This window comes from Calypte anna, chromosome Z (genome assembly GCF_003957555.1).
Source record: "Calypte anna isolate BGI_N300 chromosome Z, bCalAnn1_v1.p, whole genome shotgun sequence".
In the NCBI taxonomy this organism is placed as follows: Eukaryota; Metazoa; Chordata; class Aves; order Apodiformes; family Trochilidae; genus Calypte; species Calypte anna.
The window spans coordinates 27,387,314-27,408,271 of NC_044274.1; the positions used below are offsets into that span (position 1 = coordinate 27,387,314).

Here is a 20,958-nt window from a genome sequence, read left to right on the forward strand (position 1 = left end):
TAGAGAGCAGAAAAAAATAGTAATGTGGAAGAATAGAGAAACATTGCCCAAGTATCCAGGGACGAGGTTAGGAAAGCTAAAGCCCAAACTGAATTGAATCTGGTCAGGAACAAAGGCAACAAGAAGGGCTTCTATAAGAGCAAGGCTACGGCCTGCTGCTGAATGAGGCAGAAGGGCTGGTGACACAGGATATGGAAAAGGCTAAGGTACTAAGTATCTTCTTCACCTTCATCTTTACTAGCAATACTGACTCTTGTGAATCCCAGGCCCCAGAGACCAGAGGTAATGTCTGGAAGAAGGAAGACATGTTCTTGGTGGAAAAGTGCAAGGGTAAAAAAATACTTAACCAATTGGACATATGGAAGTCCATGGGCGAAGGCGGGATGGACCCAGAAGAACTGGGGGAGCTGGCTCACTATCCGTAAGCTGAGCTATACTCTCTCAAGCACCTTTGAACAATCACAGTAATTAGGAAAAGTGCCCACACACAGGAGGAAAGCAATGTCACTTCTATCTTCAGGAACAGCAAGAAGGAGGACCCAGGCAGCTACAGGCTGGTCACCCTCACCTTGATCCCCGGGAAGGTAAAGAACAGCTAATCCTGGAAATCATCTCCAGCGCGTTAATGTTACTTCAGTAAGGTTTTAAGCCCTGTCTCTTCTAACATTCTCCCAGAGAAGCTGCTGATGTACTGGCTGGATGAGCAGACAGTGATGATCAATGAAAAAACTCAGCCGAACAGTCAAGCCCAGAGGGTAATAACCAGTGGCATGAAGTCCAGTTGGAGACCAGTAATCAGAAGTGTACCCAGAGGTCACTATGGGGCCTGATTCTGTTTTGCATCTTCATCAATGATCTGGATGATGGTAAATTTGTAGCCAATACTGTGCTGAGCTGGGAGGAGGGACCTATACACCGCAGGGTCATCCTGCCATCCAGAAGGACATGAACAGGCTGGAGAAATGGGCTGAAAGGAACCTCATATAATTCAACATGGGGAAGTGCAATTTCTTGCATACAGGAAGGAACATCCCCAGACACCAGAACTGCTGCAGGCAGATGGAAAGCAGCTTGGCAGAAAATGACATGGAGTCCTCTGGATGCCAAATTGATTGTGCGGGACCTGTGTGCCCTTGCAGCAAAGAAGGCAAATCACATTTTGGACTGCATTAAGGAGGAGTGATGCTAGCAGGTTAACAGAGGCAATCCTTCCCTTCTACTTGGCATCGGTGAGGCTACACTCAGAGCACTGCGTCTAGTTTTGAGCTCCCCAACACAAGAGACATGAACACACTCCAGAGAGAGTCCAGGAAAGGGTCACTAAAATGATGAAGGCACTGGAGCAGTTCTTCAATGAGGAAAGGCTGAGGAAGCTGTAGATGTTTACCTATAGAAGGCTTGTGGGAGGATCTTACCAATGTATACACATACCTATAGGAAGACTACAGAGGAGAAGCCAGGTTCTTTTCATTGGTGCTCAGTGACTAGACAAATGGCTGTGGGCACACACTGATACACAGGAGGTTCCTCCTGAACATCAGGAAACACTTTTTCCACTGTGAGGGTGACTAAGTACTGGCACAGATTGCCTAGAGAGGTTCCACAATCTCCATCCTTAGATAATCAAGCCATCTGGACATGGTCCAGGCAACTTGCTCTAAGTGACCCTGGCTTTAGTAGTGTTGGACCAGATGATCTCCAGAGGTCCCTCCCAACCTTATCCAGTAGGATATTCTGTGATTTCACTGTTAATCAGAAGCAGTTAAATCAAAAACTTCCACTGGAATAAACTGAAGCCAAATCAGGCTGAAATCACTGCACTTTCACCAATACACACAGAAGACATGTTATGCAATTTCTATCTTTCCTATAAAACCCTTATCAGCAATAATTATACACAGGTTTAACTACTAATTGTACCATTGCTTGACCAGGTTATGTGACTGCACGTGAAGAATGGGTTCCAAGTACATAGTCAGTGAGAAGCAAGAAAAGATGAAAGGCAAGCATTTCCCAGACATGTTTTAATTTCATTTCCAAGTAAAAAATACTGATATAGTAAACAAGAATTTTGTGAAAACAGCAGACAAAAAGAAATTCAAAAAGGATGCTGCCTCTCTTCCTTATAGCTGCTTCAGAGGACAGTCTGGTTGCCACAAGCTTTTCAATTATAACATTCTAGTCATACTTAATTCTTTCTATATACTGACATACTCAAACTGCTGAAGTAATAAGTGTTGGGTAAATATCACAGGATTTACTCCAGTGAACACTAAATTACTGCACAAAAGAAAAAAACCACCTAGTTTGTTCCTCTCCAAGCCACCTTTTTACAAAGTGATTCATGTCTCACTTTTAAAAGGAGAAACACTAGTAACTAGATGTTAGATGCTTCAGTAGTTAAAAGGGATAAAAGCAGAAACACCTTATCATATCAGATTAAAGACTTTCCAGCTTAACATGATGCCTGTTGTGTTTTTTTAAGCACAAATTCCAGATGCTTCTTGAACTAATGACCTAAGAAAGCATGAGGTGACAACCACATCTGCTCAAGAGGTTTTTTTTAATTAGCTTTATTACCTAGCCTCATTTCTATCTTTTGAAAAAAGTGCACATTATTCTTCTATTTAATTTGCATCATTTCAATTCTCAATTCAGTGTTATTTTCAGTGACCAGCTCTATCACAATTTCCTACCTAATTACAAACATCTCAAGTAACATAGTGTACAATTTCTTGATTTATAGTTCCACCATAATAAAAAAAACCTTTGCCTATGCTATCCAAGAAATCTTTTAAGTCTCATTCTATTAGTAACTTAGATTATTTTCTGTCCATGGCAAACCAAGTCATAAGTCTTGGTAATATTTCTCACTGGAATAGCACAAAGGTTTTCAACTCCTATTTTTAATGCATTCTTATAATGCTTTCTCCAGTATGGGAAACCATAATGTACTTCCTTAATTTATTCAGTGAAGCCTCTTTTGCCTTCAATCTCTATCATTATCAAAACACTATGTCTTGTCTGTATTAGCCCTTACTTGTTTCTAGTATTACACTTCATTCTTATACATTCACTTAGAAGACAGAAAAAGTAAGGTTTAAATTGGTGGTTTTAAGTTAACATTCATGAACAGCAGCTAATTAGCACTTAAATGTGTTTCAGAATTTAAAATAATTAAAAAAACAATGCTCCTAATAATATACTCAAAAATCCTCATCCTTTTAAAATAAAAATCTGTACGAAAATAAATTAAAGAAAATTAATTAAGAAAAGTACTAAACAGTAAAAGTATATTAAAACACAGTAATTCAGTCCAGCTTGTTAATGTGGTGTTACAGGAATTCTGCTAAAGTAAAGGTCTTCGATTCCATAACTGAAATGCAAGCCATTCTTGTAGGATGGGAAACTGTATATAGAAACAGTATTGAAGTGACTTAATCATGATGATGGATAATTTGCTGAGTACAAGGTACTAATGCAATGACATGAAGAACATGAGTGCCCTCCCTCCCTCTGCAAGGCAAGGAAAGAAAGTGTGACTAGTGGAGCAGTATTAAGAATATTCCCTGCTGTATTTGTTACTAAAGTACATGCATATACCCTTGAAAATACAGCAAACTAACAAAAAGCAGTTTATCTATTGCAGCCTACTATTAGGTAGATAGGTACATTACCTGATAGTTGGTACATGTCCCGGTATTCTACAAAAGTGAAGCCAAACATGAGAACAGTTTAGGCTTGCTTTGCAGTCAGAACAGGCTGACATGCTCAAAATTTCAGCCAACACATCTTGCCTCAAAATTCACATTTCCTACAATGTGGACCAGTGGACCTCAAAAAAACCACATCATTCAATATGGTAACAGAATGCACAAGAAGTAACCTGTGAAGAATTCACTAACTTGAAAACGTGTTATCAGCAGGTCCACACAATTTACTCTCCCTCTCAGAAGTTCTGCTGTGTATTAGAAATATGAAATAGAAATTATTGTAATTTCTAATTATTATAATTTCTAATTATTTCTAATTAGAAATTAGAAATATGAATAGTCATATGCTGTTAAAAAAACAACAAAAAAAAAAAACTAAAAAAACCCAAGCCGTGATTACTCTGTAAAAGATGTATTAAGGTGATACCTACCCCAGAAGAGCTTACAGGCTTTATGAATGATTGAATTTATGAATTGTTCTAATATGTGTACTTACTCATCTTAACTCCACTGTCTTTCTCTTAAAGTAGAAGTACTTTCAATTCTAAAATGAGGAAGTCAGACTTCAAAATCTAATATTTGCTTTAGAGCAAATTTTTACAGTACTCCCACAAGACTCCCCGAATAGTACAGACTACAAACTTCACACAGTATTCTCAGTTTTCCTGAAATGCTTAAACCACCATGAACTACCAAGCATCACCAGGAAGCACAATAAATTCAACCTGAAATGCTTGGCTTTAAAAACTTCCAGCCTCCCCAGTTCATGCCAACCACTCAATATTGTGTAAGTTTCTCTGATTGAGGCACCTATACAAACTGCAGACACACAAGAATGCTGAAACAGAGAACTAACATTCAAAAGGGAATGCAGTACCCTGAGAATGAGATTTTTTTTCAATTATTATTGAAGTTCCTTTACCTTCCCATCAAGACCCACCTACACATATGTCCCTAAGAGGTAAAATCTGATTTAAAACAGCACTACCCACTACTTCCAGCTTATATTTAATCAACTTTAGAACAATTTGGGGAAACTAAAAGACCGTTTACAATAAATTCCTTTCAAAGAAATTCAGACAGCACTGAATAATCTGAGTTCAATCACTGTTTTTTAGCACATTTTTTTTGTTTGTCTGGAAGGGTTGGCTCTTCATAATCACTACTCAATTTCTAGAAAGTCTGAAAAGGAACTTTTGTAACACCTATTAAACATAACAGCCACTTGAGCAATGCTATTACACTTCAGAGTAGGAGCCTAGTATCAAGCTTTTACCAGTAATTTGGTGTTTTCAGAATTAAAAGGTAATGATGGCTAATTCTGACCTCAGCAGAATAAGAGAGAAAGATGTACTTCTTACCTGCACATCTGAACCATGACTTCCACTCTTTGTAGCAAACAAACAATCTTCAGAATCAATTGGAAGTACAACTGAAGCAGAAGGGAAGAGATCAGAGACAGATCCTTGACTGAAGTTTATAGCCTCTGGATTTTTTTGACCATCCTTTACTGATTCACTCAGATTAATCACAGAATCTCGAATGTTTGAAATAATCTCATTATTTTCTGCCAACAGGCGTTCTAGATGATCAATTTTTTCTTGTAGTATTGAAAGCTGTCCCTGTAAGAAAAAAAAAAAAGGAAAATTCAATTATTTCTCAGACTGGCCATTGACATGATTTAAAAAAAAAAAGTATCAATTTCACAACAGTACGATCACACACAAAAAAACCAATAAATAAATCTTTATTCTACATTTCACATAAAGTAAACTAGTAGGAGATTGAAACGACATATGAAACCTGTTTTCATTATAAGGGATGAGAAGTTGCATTGTGCACTGTGAGCTTTACTTTGCAGCACAGGATTTAATCAGCGATAAAAGATTTTCTTTTAGGGTCACACTATTTCAAGTACCAATTACACCACGTTCCTTTTTTATTCATGCTATTTACTAGATTTGCAAATATCTGGTCCTCAAATTTATTATCACATCAGTACATCAAAGAGAAAGCCATTTTTAGAAGGCAGTCACATCATGATGGGATTAACAGAACATATATGTTTTAAGTTTTTCCTGTATGTGTAAAATAGTATTACAATGAAAAGGAAAAAAAGGTTTATTTCCAATGCAATTCAGTGAAAAATTAACAAAAGCACTTGATGGGGGTAAAAGATCCCTTAGCAACCTGATCATTATAATACGTACAATTGGTCTACTACATTTATCAAAATAATCCCATAGAAGACAGATGAATCTGAATGCTTTCACTGCTACCATTTTCTACATACTATGTTGCCAAACAACAGGAGTTTGTACACAACTCTACTATGCATCATAAGAGGAAGGATATAGAATAATATCAGTGTGAGATGAAAAAAAAAACCAACAAAAAACCCCAACATACCTACTAAAGCAACTTGTAAGCAAAGAATGATACCACAAAACATTTAATAATGTCTAATCACTGTATTGCTGAAGCATAGCAGAACAAAGTACCTGGAAACGGTAAAGCCTTCTCATGTACTAGACACTCCTTCCAAATGATGCAAGGTATGGGGTTTTTTTCAGGCATGAATGTATTAGTTTTTTCAGAATGAAAAAAGACAGATTGTTTAACATGTTTTTAGGTATACTATGTCTTAAGAGTAGCTTCTCTCTTTCCTCAAACTGACTTAAACCTAACAATAACAAGAAAAGATAGGAGACAAAAACCAGTCATCTCCTATTATTGAAGTTGTGGTCAGATCCCAAAATATACAAAATATGATTGAGTTTTTTTCAAGAAACTGTTATCACAACTAAACCCACTGCAGATTCATGCATGTACATTTTCCCCATTAAATTCAATACAAATAAATTGATACAGTAGACATCTACTCTGTGACCTATTATTTTAAGGACAAGTAAAACCTTTTCATAACATGAATGCCTAATCTTCTAAGTAAAAGAGAATAATATTAGAAGCAACTTCTGTACATAACACTTTTTTCCCCTTTGACAACTATTACATGAGGTCTGTGCCTTTTCCTTTTAAGGAACAAATTGATTTCCTGAAATGTCAAGTTAATTCCAGCTTCTGCAGTTAGGTTGTAGTTTGCAAATGATTAATCCTCCTTTCTCAATTATGATGTGCACCTTCTTTTAAGTTCACTTTGAAAAGTTTTCAGGAATACAAAAACATCCTTTACCAAGAGACACAAATCAGACTTTTGAGTTCTACTAAATCCTCACTCCAGTCTTTCTGCTTCATGGAAGTTCCTCATTGTTCTGGAGAAGGTACATTTTTGGGATTTTTAACCTGTTGGGTAGTTTTGTCCCCTCGTTTTCTGGGCTGCAAAAAGCAATGATTCACTGCTTCGGCATTTTTTTCTTAGATTGATACATCCTGAAAACAGTAACAGTTTTTAAAATGCAACATAGGCAAATGGTTACTGCTTCTCAATTGACAAAAGATATTTTGACAACAGATCCACATTAAGTTAATTGCAATGCAGGACAAATATCCTAGATTTTTAACAGTTTAAAGAAAAATACTAGAAACTTATAAAACAGATCAGCTGAAAATAATATGAAATCAATGTGCAGATGGTGGAATACTGGAAAAAAAAATGTAGTCCTATGCCCCCTGGTGGCACAAAAGAAACAACCAGACTGAAGCCCTTCAAATGCTATATTACCAAGAGCGTGCACATATTTCTGCGTAAGATTATAATTTCCCTTTCAATGCCCGTGACATTTTGAAAAAAATGTCTCTCTACTTAGAAAAATAATAGCCTATTATGCTATTCACTCTAGAAATAACATATATGAAATAATGACTGGGGCTTTACCAGCTGCCCAACATAGGCTCTGCTCTTTATATGCCTAAGAGGCTGAAGTACAGCTGCCATCTAAACTAATTATTATTACCTGCTTCACCGCACATGACTATAGTTCAAAGCTACACAGTGTGCAAGCAGCAGGCTGGTGAGTGATGTAAAAATTAATGGGAGATCATGACACTGCAGAATTCAAGATTGGGAGACCTCATCGCTCTCTACAACTACCTGAAAGGAGGGTGTAGCCAGGTGGGGGTTGGGCTCTTTTACCAAACGACTTTCAACAAGACAAGAGGGCATGGACTTAAGTTGTGCCAGGGGAAGTTTAGGTTAGATATTAGAAAGAATTTCTTTACGGAAAGAGTGATCCGGCATTGGAATGGGCTGCCCACTGAAGTAGTGGATTCTCCGTCCCTGGAGATATTTAAAAAGAGACTGGATGTGGCACTCAGTGCCATAGTCTAGCAACCGCAACGGTGGTTCAAGGGTTGGACTCGATGATCTCTGAGGTCCCTTCCAACCCAGCCAATTCTATGATTCTATGATTCTTAGGGCAGGGAGAAATGTGCAGAGGAAACTGATGGAACTTGATTTTAAAAGGGCAGACTTCAATCTCTTGAAGGATCTGCTGAGTAGGGCAGAATGGGACAAAGCCCTGGATGGGAAGAGGGCCCAGGAAAGCTGATCCATATTCAAGGATCACCTCCTGCATGCCCAGGACCATTGTGTCCCAGTGAAGAGAAAGGCAGTAGGAGTGCCTGGAGGCCTGTATGGATGAGCAAGGAACTCGTGGACACACTTAGGAAGTTTACAGAGGATGGAAGCAAGGACTGCTTGCAAGGACTAGCCTGAGAGATGTGGTCAAAGCAAGAGATCACGTTAGGAAAGCAAAAGCATAGAGAGAATTGGACCTGACAGGAGGGGTTAAGGACAACAGGAAAAATTTCTATAGATATGTCAATGATAAGAGGAAGACTGGGGAAAATGTGGACCCACTCCAGAAGGAAACAGGAGAGCTGCTCACCCAAGATGTAGAGAAGGCCGAGGTACTGAATGACTACTTTGCCTCTGTCTTTACCTGCAAGGACTCTGGTCACACCCTCCATGTTAGAGAAGCTGAAGGCAGGGACCAGGGAAAGGAAAATCCCCCACTGTAGATGAAGAGCAAGTTTGAGACCACCTAGAGAACCTGAAGGTGAACAAGTCCATGGGACCTGTCCTGGTTTGGGCCAGGATGAAGGTGATTCTCTGTCTTGTGCTTTTGCTTTCAGCTGAGCCTCTTTAAGTAGTTGCTGAGATTGGCAGCGGGTCCCTCAGACAATGTCTGCTTTTGGGGCTGATAACGCTTGATGTTTATAGGTACTGCCAGGGACTGGTATGCAGAGCCAAGGACACTGCTCAGCTCTGAGGAAAGCATTTTACCATCCAGGAGCCCTCCTTTGGGGAGGAACAGACAAGAACTGACCAAACGGAGTATTCCATCCCATAGACGTCACACTCAGTATAAATTTGAGGGATTTTCCAAATTTCGCTCTCTCCTTCCGGCGCCTCTTCCTGCTTCAGCTAGCTGCTTCCCTTCTTGCCTCTCATCCTGCTTCTTTCCCTGCCTCCAGCTCCCGACTGCTACCAACTCCAGGAGTCCAGCCTGGACTTTCCCAGGGCTACCCTGCAGCCTCGGTTGACATGAGAGTTGTTGGGGGAGAAGGGGGAGGAGGGTGGTTCTCATTTTTTTTTTTTCCTGTATTTCTGTATGTGTTCACTAATTTACTCTATCATTGCTGTTTCATTAAAGTCTTGTAGTTTAATCTCCAACTGAGAAGTCTCTCTCCCTGTTTCTCTCTCCCTTCTTCATCAAGGAGGAGAGAGAGTTATTAATAGAGAGCGTCTGTTTCGGTTTAACCACCGGGCCAGTGTTAAACCTTGACAGGACCTGATGGGATTCACCCATGGCTCCTGAAAGAACTGGCGGATGAAGTTGCAAAGCCACTGTCCACAATATGCGGGAAGTCGTGGCAGTCTGGTGAACTTCCCACTGACAGAAAAAGGGGACACATAACCCCCATTTTCAAATATGAAAAAAAAGAAGACCCAGGGAATTACAGGCCAGTCAGTCTCACTTCTGTGCCTGGCAAGATCAAGGAGCAGATCCACCTGAAGGCTCTGCTGAGGCAAGCAGATAACAAAGGGGTGACTGGTGACAGCCAACACAGCTCCACTAAGGGCAAGTCCTGCCTGACTGATTTGGTGCCTTTTACAATGGGGGCACAGCCTCGTTGGGCAAAAGCAGAGCAACAGACATCATCTACCCAGACCTGTGCAAGGAAATCAATACAGTCCCACAAGCATCCTGATCTCTAAACTGGAGCAATACGATTTGATGGGTGGACCACTCATTAGATAAGGAACTGGATGGATGGTTGCACCCAAAGAGCTGTGATCAGTGGCTCAGTGTGTGAGATGTGTGACCAGTGGGGTTCCCCAAGGGTGAGTACCTGGACTTCTTTGTTGACAACACAGACAGTGGAATCAAATGCACCCTTAGCAAGTCTGCTGATGACACCAAAGTGTGTGGTGAAGTCAACACACCACAGGGAGGGGATGCCATCCTGAGGGACCTTGACAGGCTCAAGAAGTGGGCTCATAGAAACTGCATAAAGTTCTACAAGGCCAAGTGCAAGGTTCTACACCTGCATCAAGGTAATCCCATGCATGAATACAGGTTGGGTGGAGAAAGGATTGAGGACAGCCCTGAGAAGAACTTGGGGGTGGGGGTGGACCAGAAGCTTAACATGAGCCATCAGTGTGTGCTTGAAGCCCAGAAAGCCAACCGTGTCCTGGGCTGCACGAAAAGAAGCACAGACAGCAGGTCAAGGGAGGTGATTCCCCCCCTCTACTCTACTCTTGTGAGACTCCACCTGGAGTACTGTGTCCAGTTCTGGAGTCCCCAGCCTAAAAAAGGACATAAAGCTCCTGGAATGTGTCCAGAGGAGAGCCACTAAAAGGATCAGAGGGCTGGGGCACCTCCCCTGTGAAGACAGACTGAGGAAATTGGGGTTGTTCAGCCTGGAGAAGAGGAGGCTCCAAAAAGACCTTATAACAACTTTCCAATGCCTGAAGAGGGCCCACAAGAAAGTGTAGGGCTATTTGCAAGGGTGTGTAGTGAGAGGACAAAGGGAAATTATTTCAAACACAAAGAGGGGAGATTTATGTTAAACATTAGGAAAAAATTCTTTCTTGTGAAAGTGGCAAAACACAGGCACAAGCTGCTCAAGGAAGTTGAGAAATAATTTATTTTTAAGATAGAGGGGTTAAAAAAATCCTGGGGCTAATAAATTCCTGCTTCTTTTTCTGAATACTATGAGATACACCACACCTCTCTTCTAAGGTATTTAAACATGCCACATGCTAACTCATTTTGAATGCAAAAAAACAAGAAATAAAATGCTACATTAAGAACACATAACAATAACCACATGCAGCACCTAAGTTAAACTGACAACCTAATATTTTGAGATTTCTAGAATATTTCAAGTTTCTGTTGTGAAACACATCAGCCATAAGAGTTAACAACTCTTAAGAAGCAACACTGTCACAAACTTTCATTCAGTATGATAATAGTTTATGTCAGGAATCCATTTGCAAACTGAAAACCTCACATGGATCCAAATTACACAAAAGTTCAGTCTATTTTCATTACACATTCACCTTTTCTCCTTACTCACTTAAAGAATTAAGAGTAAACAATCCCTAGAATGTAGTACTAAATGCTAAGTCTATTTAAAACTATGATCTGAACATGGAAAATACCGCAACTCTTCAAGAGTTGCAACTCTTTTTTTTTCTTGCATTTGGGGGTGAGCAGGGTGGTGGATTTTTTTCTTTTTTCATAATCTAAGCAGAGATTAATTCTACCAGAAATTTTGTAATCTAGGTGGCCTTAGCAAATTTTGTCTAGCTACACAGTTCACAAATGTCAGAACTTTCCCACTTCAAAAAAAACAAGTCTTATCAGAAAAGAAGTAAAAACAAGACTTAGAGCCCCGCTTACTTGCACAGAAAGTTGAAGGTGGGGTAAGCATGGGTAAGGTCTGGGTAAGCATGTCTAGATCCAAGGGAACATCATTAAGGAACGCTAATCTATAATCTATATACTTGTTCTAACAATGCAATGTAAAGTAACGTGAAACACATTTGCTTATGAATACACATAAAGACAGGGAGAAATTAAAGCTTTTATTGAAAAGGAAGAGAAGCAACCCTGCTGTTATTCTACAGCAAAGGAATTACCTCGTCAAGAAGTGCAAAGCGTCAGCAAATCCAACAATTTTGTAAGTAGGTTCAGCTCCATTGCTAGAAGATTAACATGTTCACAATCGTGATGGTTACATAGGGCTGGACTTAACCAGTGAAATCTTCTCATGTGAGGACAGCACAGATCAGCAAACCCTCCTCCCACGTAGAACAAAACCCACCCACATCTGCTAACAGCACTGAGCAACCTGCCAGTACCACAGCATCAACCAGCTACATATGCAGTTCCTTATGCTTCAGCCAGTCTGAGCCCTCCAGCAATTTCTAGGCCCCAAATACTACAGAACAGCCTGTTTTCCCTCTGCCTTCTGCTTGCCCTGAACTGTCTGCTTCTGGCAAAGGCCTGATCTGTAGCAAGGACTCACACAAGAAGGGAGCATCATGCCACCTGGCACAAGGAGGGATGCCCAGCAACACAATGAAAGACCAAGCTGCTTTATTCTGGGGAACTTGAGAATGGGCAGTTTCTTCTATATAAGCATGGCACACTGCAGAAAGGATATCAGTTTCAACTTTCATTTGTTCAGTGAGCATTCACTGCTTCTCTAAATGCAGTCACTTTGAAAAGGATACTATGATCACTTTAGCATGAAAATGACAACCAGCTCAAAACAACTGAAGTGGGAATATGACAGGCCCAGATGAGGAAACCTCATAGAAACAGGCAAGAAGAGGAGAAATCCACATTAGAGACTTGTGGGGTTAGGTCAGCTGTAACCTGATTTGTATTCAGACTCAGATAGCAACCGCTGTGCTTGGTTTAAAAACACCCAGAGCCCATTTTCCCTCTCACCCACAACAAGAAGGCAAAAACTAAAAAGGAGATGGCAGCGTCCTGTGCAGGAAGCTCTGGTACACTGATGAGATGTGGTGAAAAAAAGCAGAGTACCGCAATGAACAGTTGCCCAAGGGATGTGGAATTCAACTCAGGATCATTGCCTCTACAGATTTACTACAGTAACCAGTGAGAAAACTTAATTCAAAAATTCTCACTTCCCAGCTGCTTTGAATGGTAGTCATTTTAATTTTCTGTACCAGTCTTGTCAATAATTATTTCCAGGTACACCTTCACAAAAAGTCTCTCTAAAATCCCAATATAAAACTTTTATCAGATGCCAACATACCAAGATATATGGTAGACATAGACCATAATGCATTCTCTGTTCACCACTAGAGCAGTATAGTGAACAGAACATACTAAATGTAAAAGGTGTATGTCACCTCATGTTGTGAAAAAGCTTGCAGTAAAAGTTAAAATGATGTGACACAGCATCAAAGCTTAGTATTTGAATACGCTGTTTAAGCAGGTATTCACACTGCAAGAAAAAAACAACATACAAAGCCTTAGTCAAAAGGGCAAGTCTAGGTTTAAAGTATTTAGTAATCTGGACAGAAGGCCTATGTACATTTGTAATGATGAAAATAACCTAAGTAACCTTGTTCATAATTTACTATCTTTAAAGTACTACTCTACTCAAAACAATTTCACTTTATTTCGACACTGAATTATGAATTATCTGAAATACAAAAAGACTGCTCTCTTAAATATGAGAAAGTTCTACTCCAAAGATGTAGTAGCCTGACAGATTTCAAGAAACTGATGCACATTTTGTTTTACCAGATGCAGCAATAACCAGTCTTGAATGTACTATTACCCTAGACTTAAGTTTCATGTAATTTACAAAGATAAAAATAAGGCTTGTTGGTAGGGACTAATTTGACACCATTATCAATTATCTAAAGGCAAGGAGAAAGAAAAGGGAGCCAGAGGTACATCTAGAAATATTCCCTGTTAAAGTCAATTTATCTGATAAATGTTCACTGCTAGTCTGGCTGATAAATTTCAGGTTCATTTCCCTTTTGATTCCCCTTCCTGCCCCCTGCTGAATCTTTACTTAAATGGCTATCAGTACAAAATTGAAGCACAGCTTAGATGGCATTAAAAGTATGAGCATTTTAATACAGTTTATTTTTATTTGAATAAATCGGAACATAAAATAACAAAACCATGTGTCAAAGACAGGTCAGGAAAGAGCAAACTACAAAACTTTTCTCAGTTCATACAGTTCAAGTTAGGCATTGACTCTAGCAGTGGAAGAAAGTCTTAATTTATGGGTGGTGTTACTACTTTTCGGAAAAATATATTTCACTCAACATTTTGTACCTGATTTAAGTACTGTAAGACTACTAGCTTCTTAAGTACTGTAAGACTACTTGAAGACTACTAGCTTCTCCTTGTCTGCTATTTAGCCAGAACTTCAAACAAAATATGCAAGCAATGAAGACAAACATACTCTGAGCATGAGAAGTACAAAGAATTGTTACTGACCTGCAGTTAGGTTCACAAAGACAGCCTCTGCTCTTTTAGAATATACTAGAAGATCTGCAGAAGAAATCTTCAATTTTCATTATCTTACACTCAACATAATTCCAGTGACAGGCAAAGGTTTTTAGAATATGAACTTACTAAGTGTTGTTAATAGGGTTTTTGGTCTGTTTTTAAATCCCTTAACATGTTTCAAATCCAGGAAAACGATGATTCTTTCTGTGAATTTCTTTGGCCAACCTTCAATTTTCTCTGATATAAACTAGTAAGAATGATACTAAAAGTTACTGTGCCCAGAATTTTGCAGTTCTCCTAAGTGAGAAAATGAGAATTTCAAAATTATGTATAACCATAATTGCCAGAATTCACATTTTAGAGTGAAACAAACATTTCCTAAATGCTTGATCATGCTGCTTCCAATACTTCTGCATACAGACATACTGTTCCTTGTTACACAACACAGGTCTGAAAGCTCTCAAATGAGCTCATAAAAACACATCGATTGCTAATAACATGCTAGCAACAAAATGTATCTGTTGTCTATGCAAGCCATTGATTTCAGCTATTTCTCTGTGGCAAGAAAGGTAGCTAAGCTATTTGAAAAGGTGTTTAAAATTAATCAGGAACTACTTCAAATCAGGAAGTACTGAGATTCGCTGATACTGGAGGGAGCTGAGGTTTGCATTGCACAGAACTGCAGTATGGTAATTAACAAACATGAGCTGATACGCTGCAGTTACAGCCACCTATTGGATGCTCAGGGCTGGCTGTGTGTAGCGCTTCCTTACGACAGGGGAAGCACTCCCTCAGCAGTACTCCAGAGTCAAGTTCAAAAGGCACCTTTGTTCAACAAAGAGATTCAGAGAGCTGCTGGTGTTTCTGCTAAGTATTTGGTCCTAATTTCCTACTGCTACTGCTCCACCCTGCCATGATTGGTATTTTGGGCCAGGAGTTACTACCATCACATTATTGGCAAGCTCTTGAATTAACACACCATTCTGCAACAATTACCACTTCCACCACTTGAGCAAAAGCTTTTGTGTAGAAAGCATGAATCCAGTAAACAAGCTTTAGCAGTACCACCAACAGCCAGGCCACTTAATGCTTTGTTGGAAGGACACTGGGAACAGAAGAGCAAGCCAGCGGGTTTTAGTGGAATTACATACTTGATCACCTCGGTTCAATGCAACTTATGAGCCCATAAAAGCAGTTAACATATGTGTGAAGATCAAAGTGAGCTTCAAACAACAGTAGTCAAAGGCAGAGGTGGACAGGATGGGCTACAGGAAGAAAGCAGAAGGGGAAATACATCCTTTTCAAATAACAATCGTTCCGGGGGAAAACAGTAAGATGGGAGTTGCTGTATGTATTTTGCCTTTTGGTAAAGTTGAAGCGAAAAACAAAAGATACAAAGGAGCAATCCCTTTGTGCTGCTTCAGTTCTAAAGATGAGTTCTGGAAGTCTATTTCCAGAAATAACTTTGCACACAGAGGGAAGGTATGCCCCAAAAAAGCCAAAGCAAGATCTGAAAAAGTGACTAGATGAAAAAGCTCATGTCCAAAGCATCACCTATCAGGTAGCGACAGAGGATGCTGTGTTATATTGCTGTTTTTCCTTCCTCAGAGCTTAAAATTATCTAAAAATTAACTTTCATGTTAACACTACACAAAGGGCAAGTTTCTGAAGCAAGACACTCTTTCAAACAAATCCTTCACTTTTTTTAAATTGGATTTTTAATGCAAGCTATCCATGCTTAAGTTTGAAACTACCAAAATTTAGAGTCAAAATAAATATTCTACAAGCTTCTATAAACAAACAGCTTTTATGGATCTGTTCTAAGACAAGGTAAAATTAGCTGAGAAAACAACCTGTGTGAGGCTAAAGATTTTTTTTCTATTTGGGTCCAAAATACAGCATCGATTTGGGGCTTATCGGTATTCATCTGTGTACAGGAACACAGGATAAGCTACTTACAGACTTACTCCACTTTAGATTTGATTCGAATGTAGTTTTCACTTAGTAGTTACCAATTTAGCCTGCAAATCGCTTGGAGCTGAAACTCACTGCACAAGAGATATCAGGAGACCAACCACCACTCTTACGCTTCTTCCACTGTGCAATCACACAGGGTTTCTCTGAGAATTCTCAGTGTTAGTACAAACAAAACCAATACATTCAACCACATTCTTTCTCTATATTCCACCAGGAGATCCTTAGACAATTATCTGTATGTACAACTGATACAATAATAATCTAAAAATGCACCTAAGGCTATTCCTCCCCCTTGAGCCCATCTCTACACTGTTGGAACATCTCTCCTAACCTAAGACGACTTTCAACAAGACAAGAGGGTCTGGTCTTAAGTTGTGCCAGGGGAAGTTTAGGTTAGATATTAGAAAGAATTTCTTAACGGAGAGAGTGATCCGGCATTGGAATGGGCTGCCCAGGGAAGTGGTGGATTCTCCGTCCCTGGAGATACTTAAAAAGAGACCGGATGTGGCACTCAGTGCCATGGTCTAGCAACCGCAACGGTGGTTCAAGGGTTGGACTCGATGATCTCTGAGGTCCCTTCCAACCCAGCCAATTCTATGATTCTATGATTCTAAGGGAGGACAATGGAACATCCTGTACTCCGAGGTATGTCCTGAACACAAACATCCAATGGCTAGGAAGAGGCTCAGACAGAAAAAGACAAGAGGTCTTGATATGGCCATCATAAGCATAATATATATGTGACAACCAAGCAAGCCCCCCCAGAGATATGCAGAGGAATTACGGAGAGGACAGCAAGCCTTCATCTCCATGTAATAGAGCTAACTTATCTTCCCACATTTAACAGTGACTTGATCTTCTGATATTATAATTTAAATGCATCATCAACGATGACAACGCTTTAAATGATGACTCAAGTTCCACTATAGTTGTCATTACTCCACCTTACCATGGATATGTGGGTAACATTCACTGTAAAAGCAACTACTGATGCCAGCTTCTGCAAAGGGAACACCAAAAAGATACAATGTCACCACTGCCTCCCAAGCCTGATTGTGAGGTTTAGCACAGCTGCAAAGGCACTTACAAGTGCTTGGCTAGATCTGCAAAGGCTCTGCAAAGGCTCTCTTTCGGTCATCACCTCGGGAGATCTTGTCCAAAAATTATTTCTGCAAGGCAATTTTTTTGACATCCCTGAACAACTACAGTAACTCTCAAACTCAGAAACAAGATCTGGAAGACAAGTCTTGGCTACAATGGCAGATAATCCTGAAAGAAGACAGGTTCACAAATCTGAGGCTGACATAGACTAGAGGAACACAGAACAAGAGGAACTGCCAGCTGTAAAATTCCAATTCTAATCCTGGCAGAAATTAAGTAAAAAGCCTAAACAAACAAGCACTTATAAGATAAACTTGAGATGGCTTCCAGAAGCACGGAAAGATCTTCTGAGCTTTGTGTAAACCTCATAGGTCAGGAAGAAGGAAATAGTCAATACGTAACTGCCAGGACACAAAAGGTGACATATGCTGCTACCAGAACTGCACAGAGGAACACCAAAGCTGAAAAATCAGCACATTTTAAGAACAGAAAGAGGTATGAAATTATTAATCCAATAATCTGTGAAAAGAAAAAGGTCTCTCTTCCTTTTTTCTAAGCAAAAAGAAATTCTGACCTTTGTCATAATGAAATAATGGCTTCTTACACCTACAGCCAGACAATCTACTACTGCTACCAGGGCTTTTCCCAGACAAAACCAGCTGGAAGTTTTCACATCTGTAGCTAGTTTCCTTTACAGGACATTTAGCTCTTGTAACACGCACTGACACAAACAAACTTTATCAGCTGAAACAGTATTAAAGCTGTTACTTTCAAGTGTTTTGGTGACTTCTTTTTCATTTTTTCATCTTTTGCATTTACTTTAAACTGATGTTTTAAAGGGCTCTGAAAGCATCTGCTAGGTGTTAGAAGTGTTTTCCCTGTTGTAACAAAGAGAAAAATCTCTATTCTATGGGCAGTTAAAGCAAATTACAAAAATCACACTAATTTCATGTGTAATTTCCTCAAACGATAAATGAGGAAGAAAAAGGTAACTTTTCACCCAAATGAAAGGCCAAAACAGTAACAGACAGAGGATTCTTTAGTGACAGTCAGCACCATCAAATAAATTTATATATGTAAAGGGCAGGAAGAATAAACAGTGACAGACTGTTCTAGAAGACCTCCAGGAGAGGAAGACAGAAGGAGAAACATTTGTCTCTGGCCAACAACATCACATTGAAGGAAGAGGTTTATGAATAGATTAAGTCACTGAACTGTTGGTCACAAGAGATAAGAATGTGCTACACAGCAGATCAGCATTACCCTGTAGGTCACTGACAGGAATTTCAACTGCAAGACACTGACAATGAAAACCAAAACATGTCTAATGAATCTTCCCTGTTCACAGAAATATTTCAAACCAAAATCTACTATTAAAAAAAAGATCACTCACATACGAGCTTTCCTGTTCTCTTCTTTACCTGCTTTAAACAAAACTCCTGGTATAAAGGCACATAAAACGATTTCCTAATGTAAGATAGTGACTATATCCCCAAAGCGGCACTTGTGCTTAGCTGTTACAAGTATCACACAACGCATCACTCTCCTGCTGGAGCCACACACTGAGCAGACACAGATGCTGTAGCCTGCCTTCTCTTGCTTTCTTCTCCTAAGCTTCTTACTCTCTTTGCTCCCGAGTAACTCAAAGGACTAATGACAGAATAGATCTGCACTCTTCCTTTAACATTTAAGTCAACATTTCTATCTTGACTGCTAGCAAGCAATACTAACGATTATCGTTGCGTGAAACAAAAAAAGTTACTCTGTCAGAGAGAAAATTGTAACTTTTTAAATAAGCCTTTCGAGTTCTTCCATCCACCTTAGGACTTCTGACCTACAAAATTTTCATTTGTTCTATTCCACCCTCCAACAAAATGTTTTCATGAACAACCTTTTACTTTGCTTTCTGTAATTTTTTTTCTTCTGATTCAAGAAAACTAAGCTACGCACACACACCGGTATTCTGCCATTCCTCACGGCATACCATGTGCTCTCTGAAATACTGTTAAACACTCCTTTTTACAAAGCTAATACACGATACACGGCTTTTTAATTTCTCTCACACACAGGAATCAAGAGAAAGTGAGAAACTAAAGAACTGTTTCGTATAGCCATGCGATGCAATCAGGTATCTGCCAGCTACGGCTCCAAAACAAGACTTTGCGAAAAGGAAAGCAGTAACATCAAGTCAGCATTTCCCTAAACCTACCTGTTGATGCCGTAGATGAGGTCGACCCTCGAGTTCTCAGCTTTCCCTATCCGGTCCTACCGGGTCCTCTGGCCCGTCCCGCCAGGGCCGAGCCCTCCTCTACAGCCGCCCCGCGCCTGCCTCACCCCGCAGCTCAGTGCCGGGATGACACCAGCGCCGCCCAGAGGCGGCACCGCTCGTATCCCGCCACACCGGCCCGGCAGCCGCCGCACCTCGCCGCCGCCCCGGCTGTCCGGAGGGGGGAAAGCCGCGCCTCAGCGCTCTGGCAGCCCGGGCGAGGAAAGGTCCCGGACGCTGGCGGTGTGGCCGCCTCCCGTCCGCCTCCGTCCGGCGGCGCGGGCGCTCGCCCACTAGCCGCGCCCAGGCCGCCGCCCCGCTCACCTTGGGAAAGGTGCCCTCCTGCCGGGGGCTCTTCGGGTGGTCGAAGTGGCCACGGTCCAGCATCAGGTAGAGGGAGAAGATCACCACGCAGAAGATCGCGCTGCCGAACACCGTGAATTGCCGGCTCAGCTTCATCGCCGCGGCGGCCGCCGCTCCTGGGCCCCACTCGCCGCCTCGCGCTCGGGCAAAGTTCTCTCGCAGCCACGGAGGGCGGGGACCCCGGGAGCCACCACCCCCGGCGGAGAAGTGCGAGGAGAAGTTGCTCCCTCCGCGCCTGGTACGCCGGGGTGGCGAGCCCAGCCGAGACCCCGCCGCCGCGGCGAGAGGCAAAGCCGAGGGTTTCCGGGAGCGGATCGGGTTCGCGGGCTAGCGGGGAAGTGGTTGGCGGCAGCGTCTGCGGGGTCGGCTGAGCGCTGGTGCTTCCTCCTCCCTTCCCCTTTCTCCTTCTCCTCCTCTCCGTCCTCCTCCTTCTCCTCGTCCTCCTTCTTCTTTTTCTCCTTCTCCGGCCGCCTCACCAGCCGCTCCGCTCCTCCTCGTTTGCCGGCGAGCGGCTCGTGAGTCTGGCACCTCCTCCTCCCCTGTCCGGCGGCCAGACCACAGCCGCCGTCCCCGCTGCCCCGCGGGCTGCCGCGCACAAGCTCCGCGCCGAAAGAGCCCCCGCCCGCCAGCACCGGCCCCCGCCGCCTGAGGGCCGCGCTCCGCCCCCGCGCCCGGGTGGGTGGGCGGTACCGCTTTGTGTCACGGCCACGGCACCGCCCCGCGCAGCCCGGGTGTCGCGGGAGGGTGTGTGTCCCGGCCGCTGGGAACGCCGGATTGCTCCTTCAGCGGCGGCGGGATGGAGGCTATCGCCCCTTTCTCTCACCCTCTGGGCAGCCCTAAGGAGAAACCTCCCTCCCCAATTCAGACAGTTCGGAAGAAAGGGCGCCGAGCTACCTCCCACCGGGAGGCTGCCCCGCGGCGGCGGCCCCTCGGAGGCACAGTGTCTCGGTCTCGCCGCCGCCCTGCCCGCAGGCAGTGTGTGGGACGTGCAGGTGCTGGAGGGGGAAGTGAGGCTGCCTTGGGCATCTGCCTTCCTCGCCGGCTTGCCTTGTCCCGGTGCCGA

At 41.8% G+C, this 20,958-nt stretch overlaps 1 protein-coding gene across 1 annotated transcript in view; it reads right to left on the reverse strand.

Moving 5' to 3' along the window:
• Positions 1-20,524, reverse strand: part of MAN2A1 (mannosidase alpha class 2A member 1) — a 101,319-nt gene extending 80,795 nt beyond the window's left edge. The window contains exons 1-2 of the mRNA XM_030467652.1: positions 19,857-20,524; positions 5,075-5,335 (exon numbers count right to left, since the gene is read on the reverse strand). Of these exons, the coding sequence (XP_030323512.1) occupies positions 5,075-5,335; positions 19,857-19,991 (396 nt within the window). The 5' untranslated portion in view covers positions 19,992-20,524. The remainder of the gene's footprint in view (positions 1-5,074; positions 5,336-19,856) is intronic.
• Between the last annotated feature and the right edge of the window lie 434 nt (positions 20,525-20,958).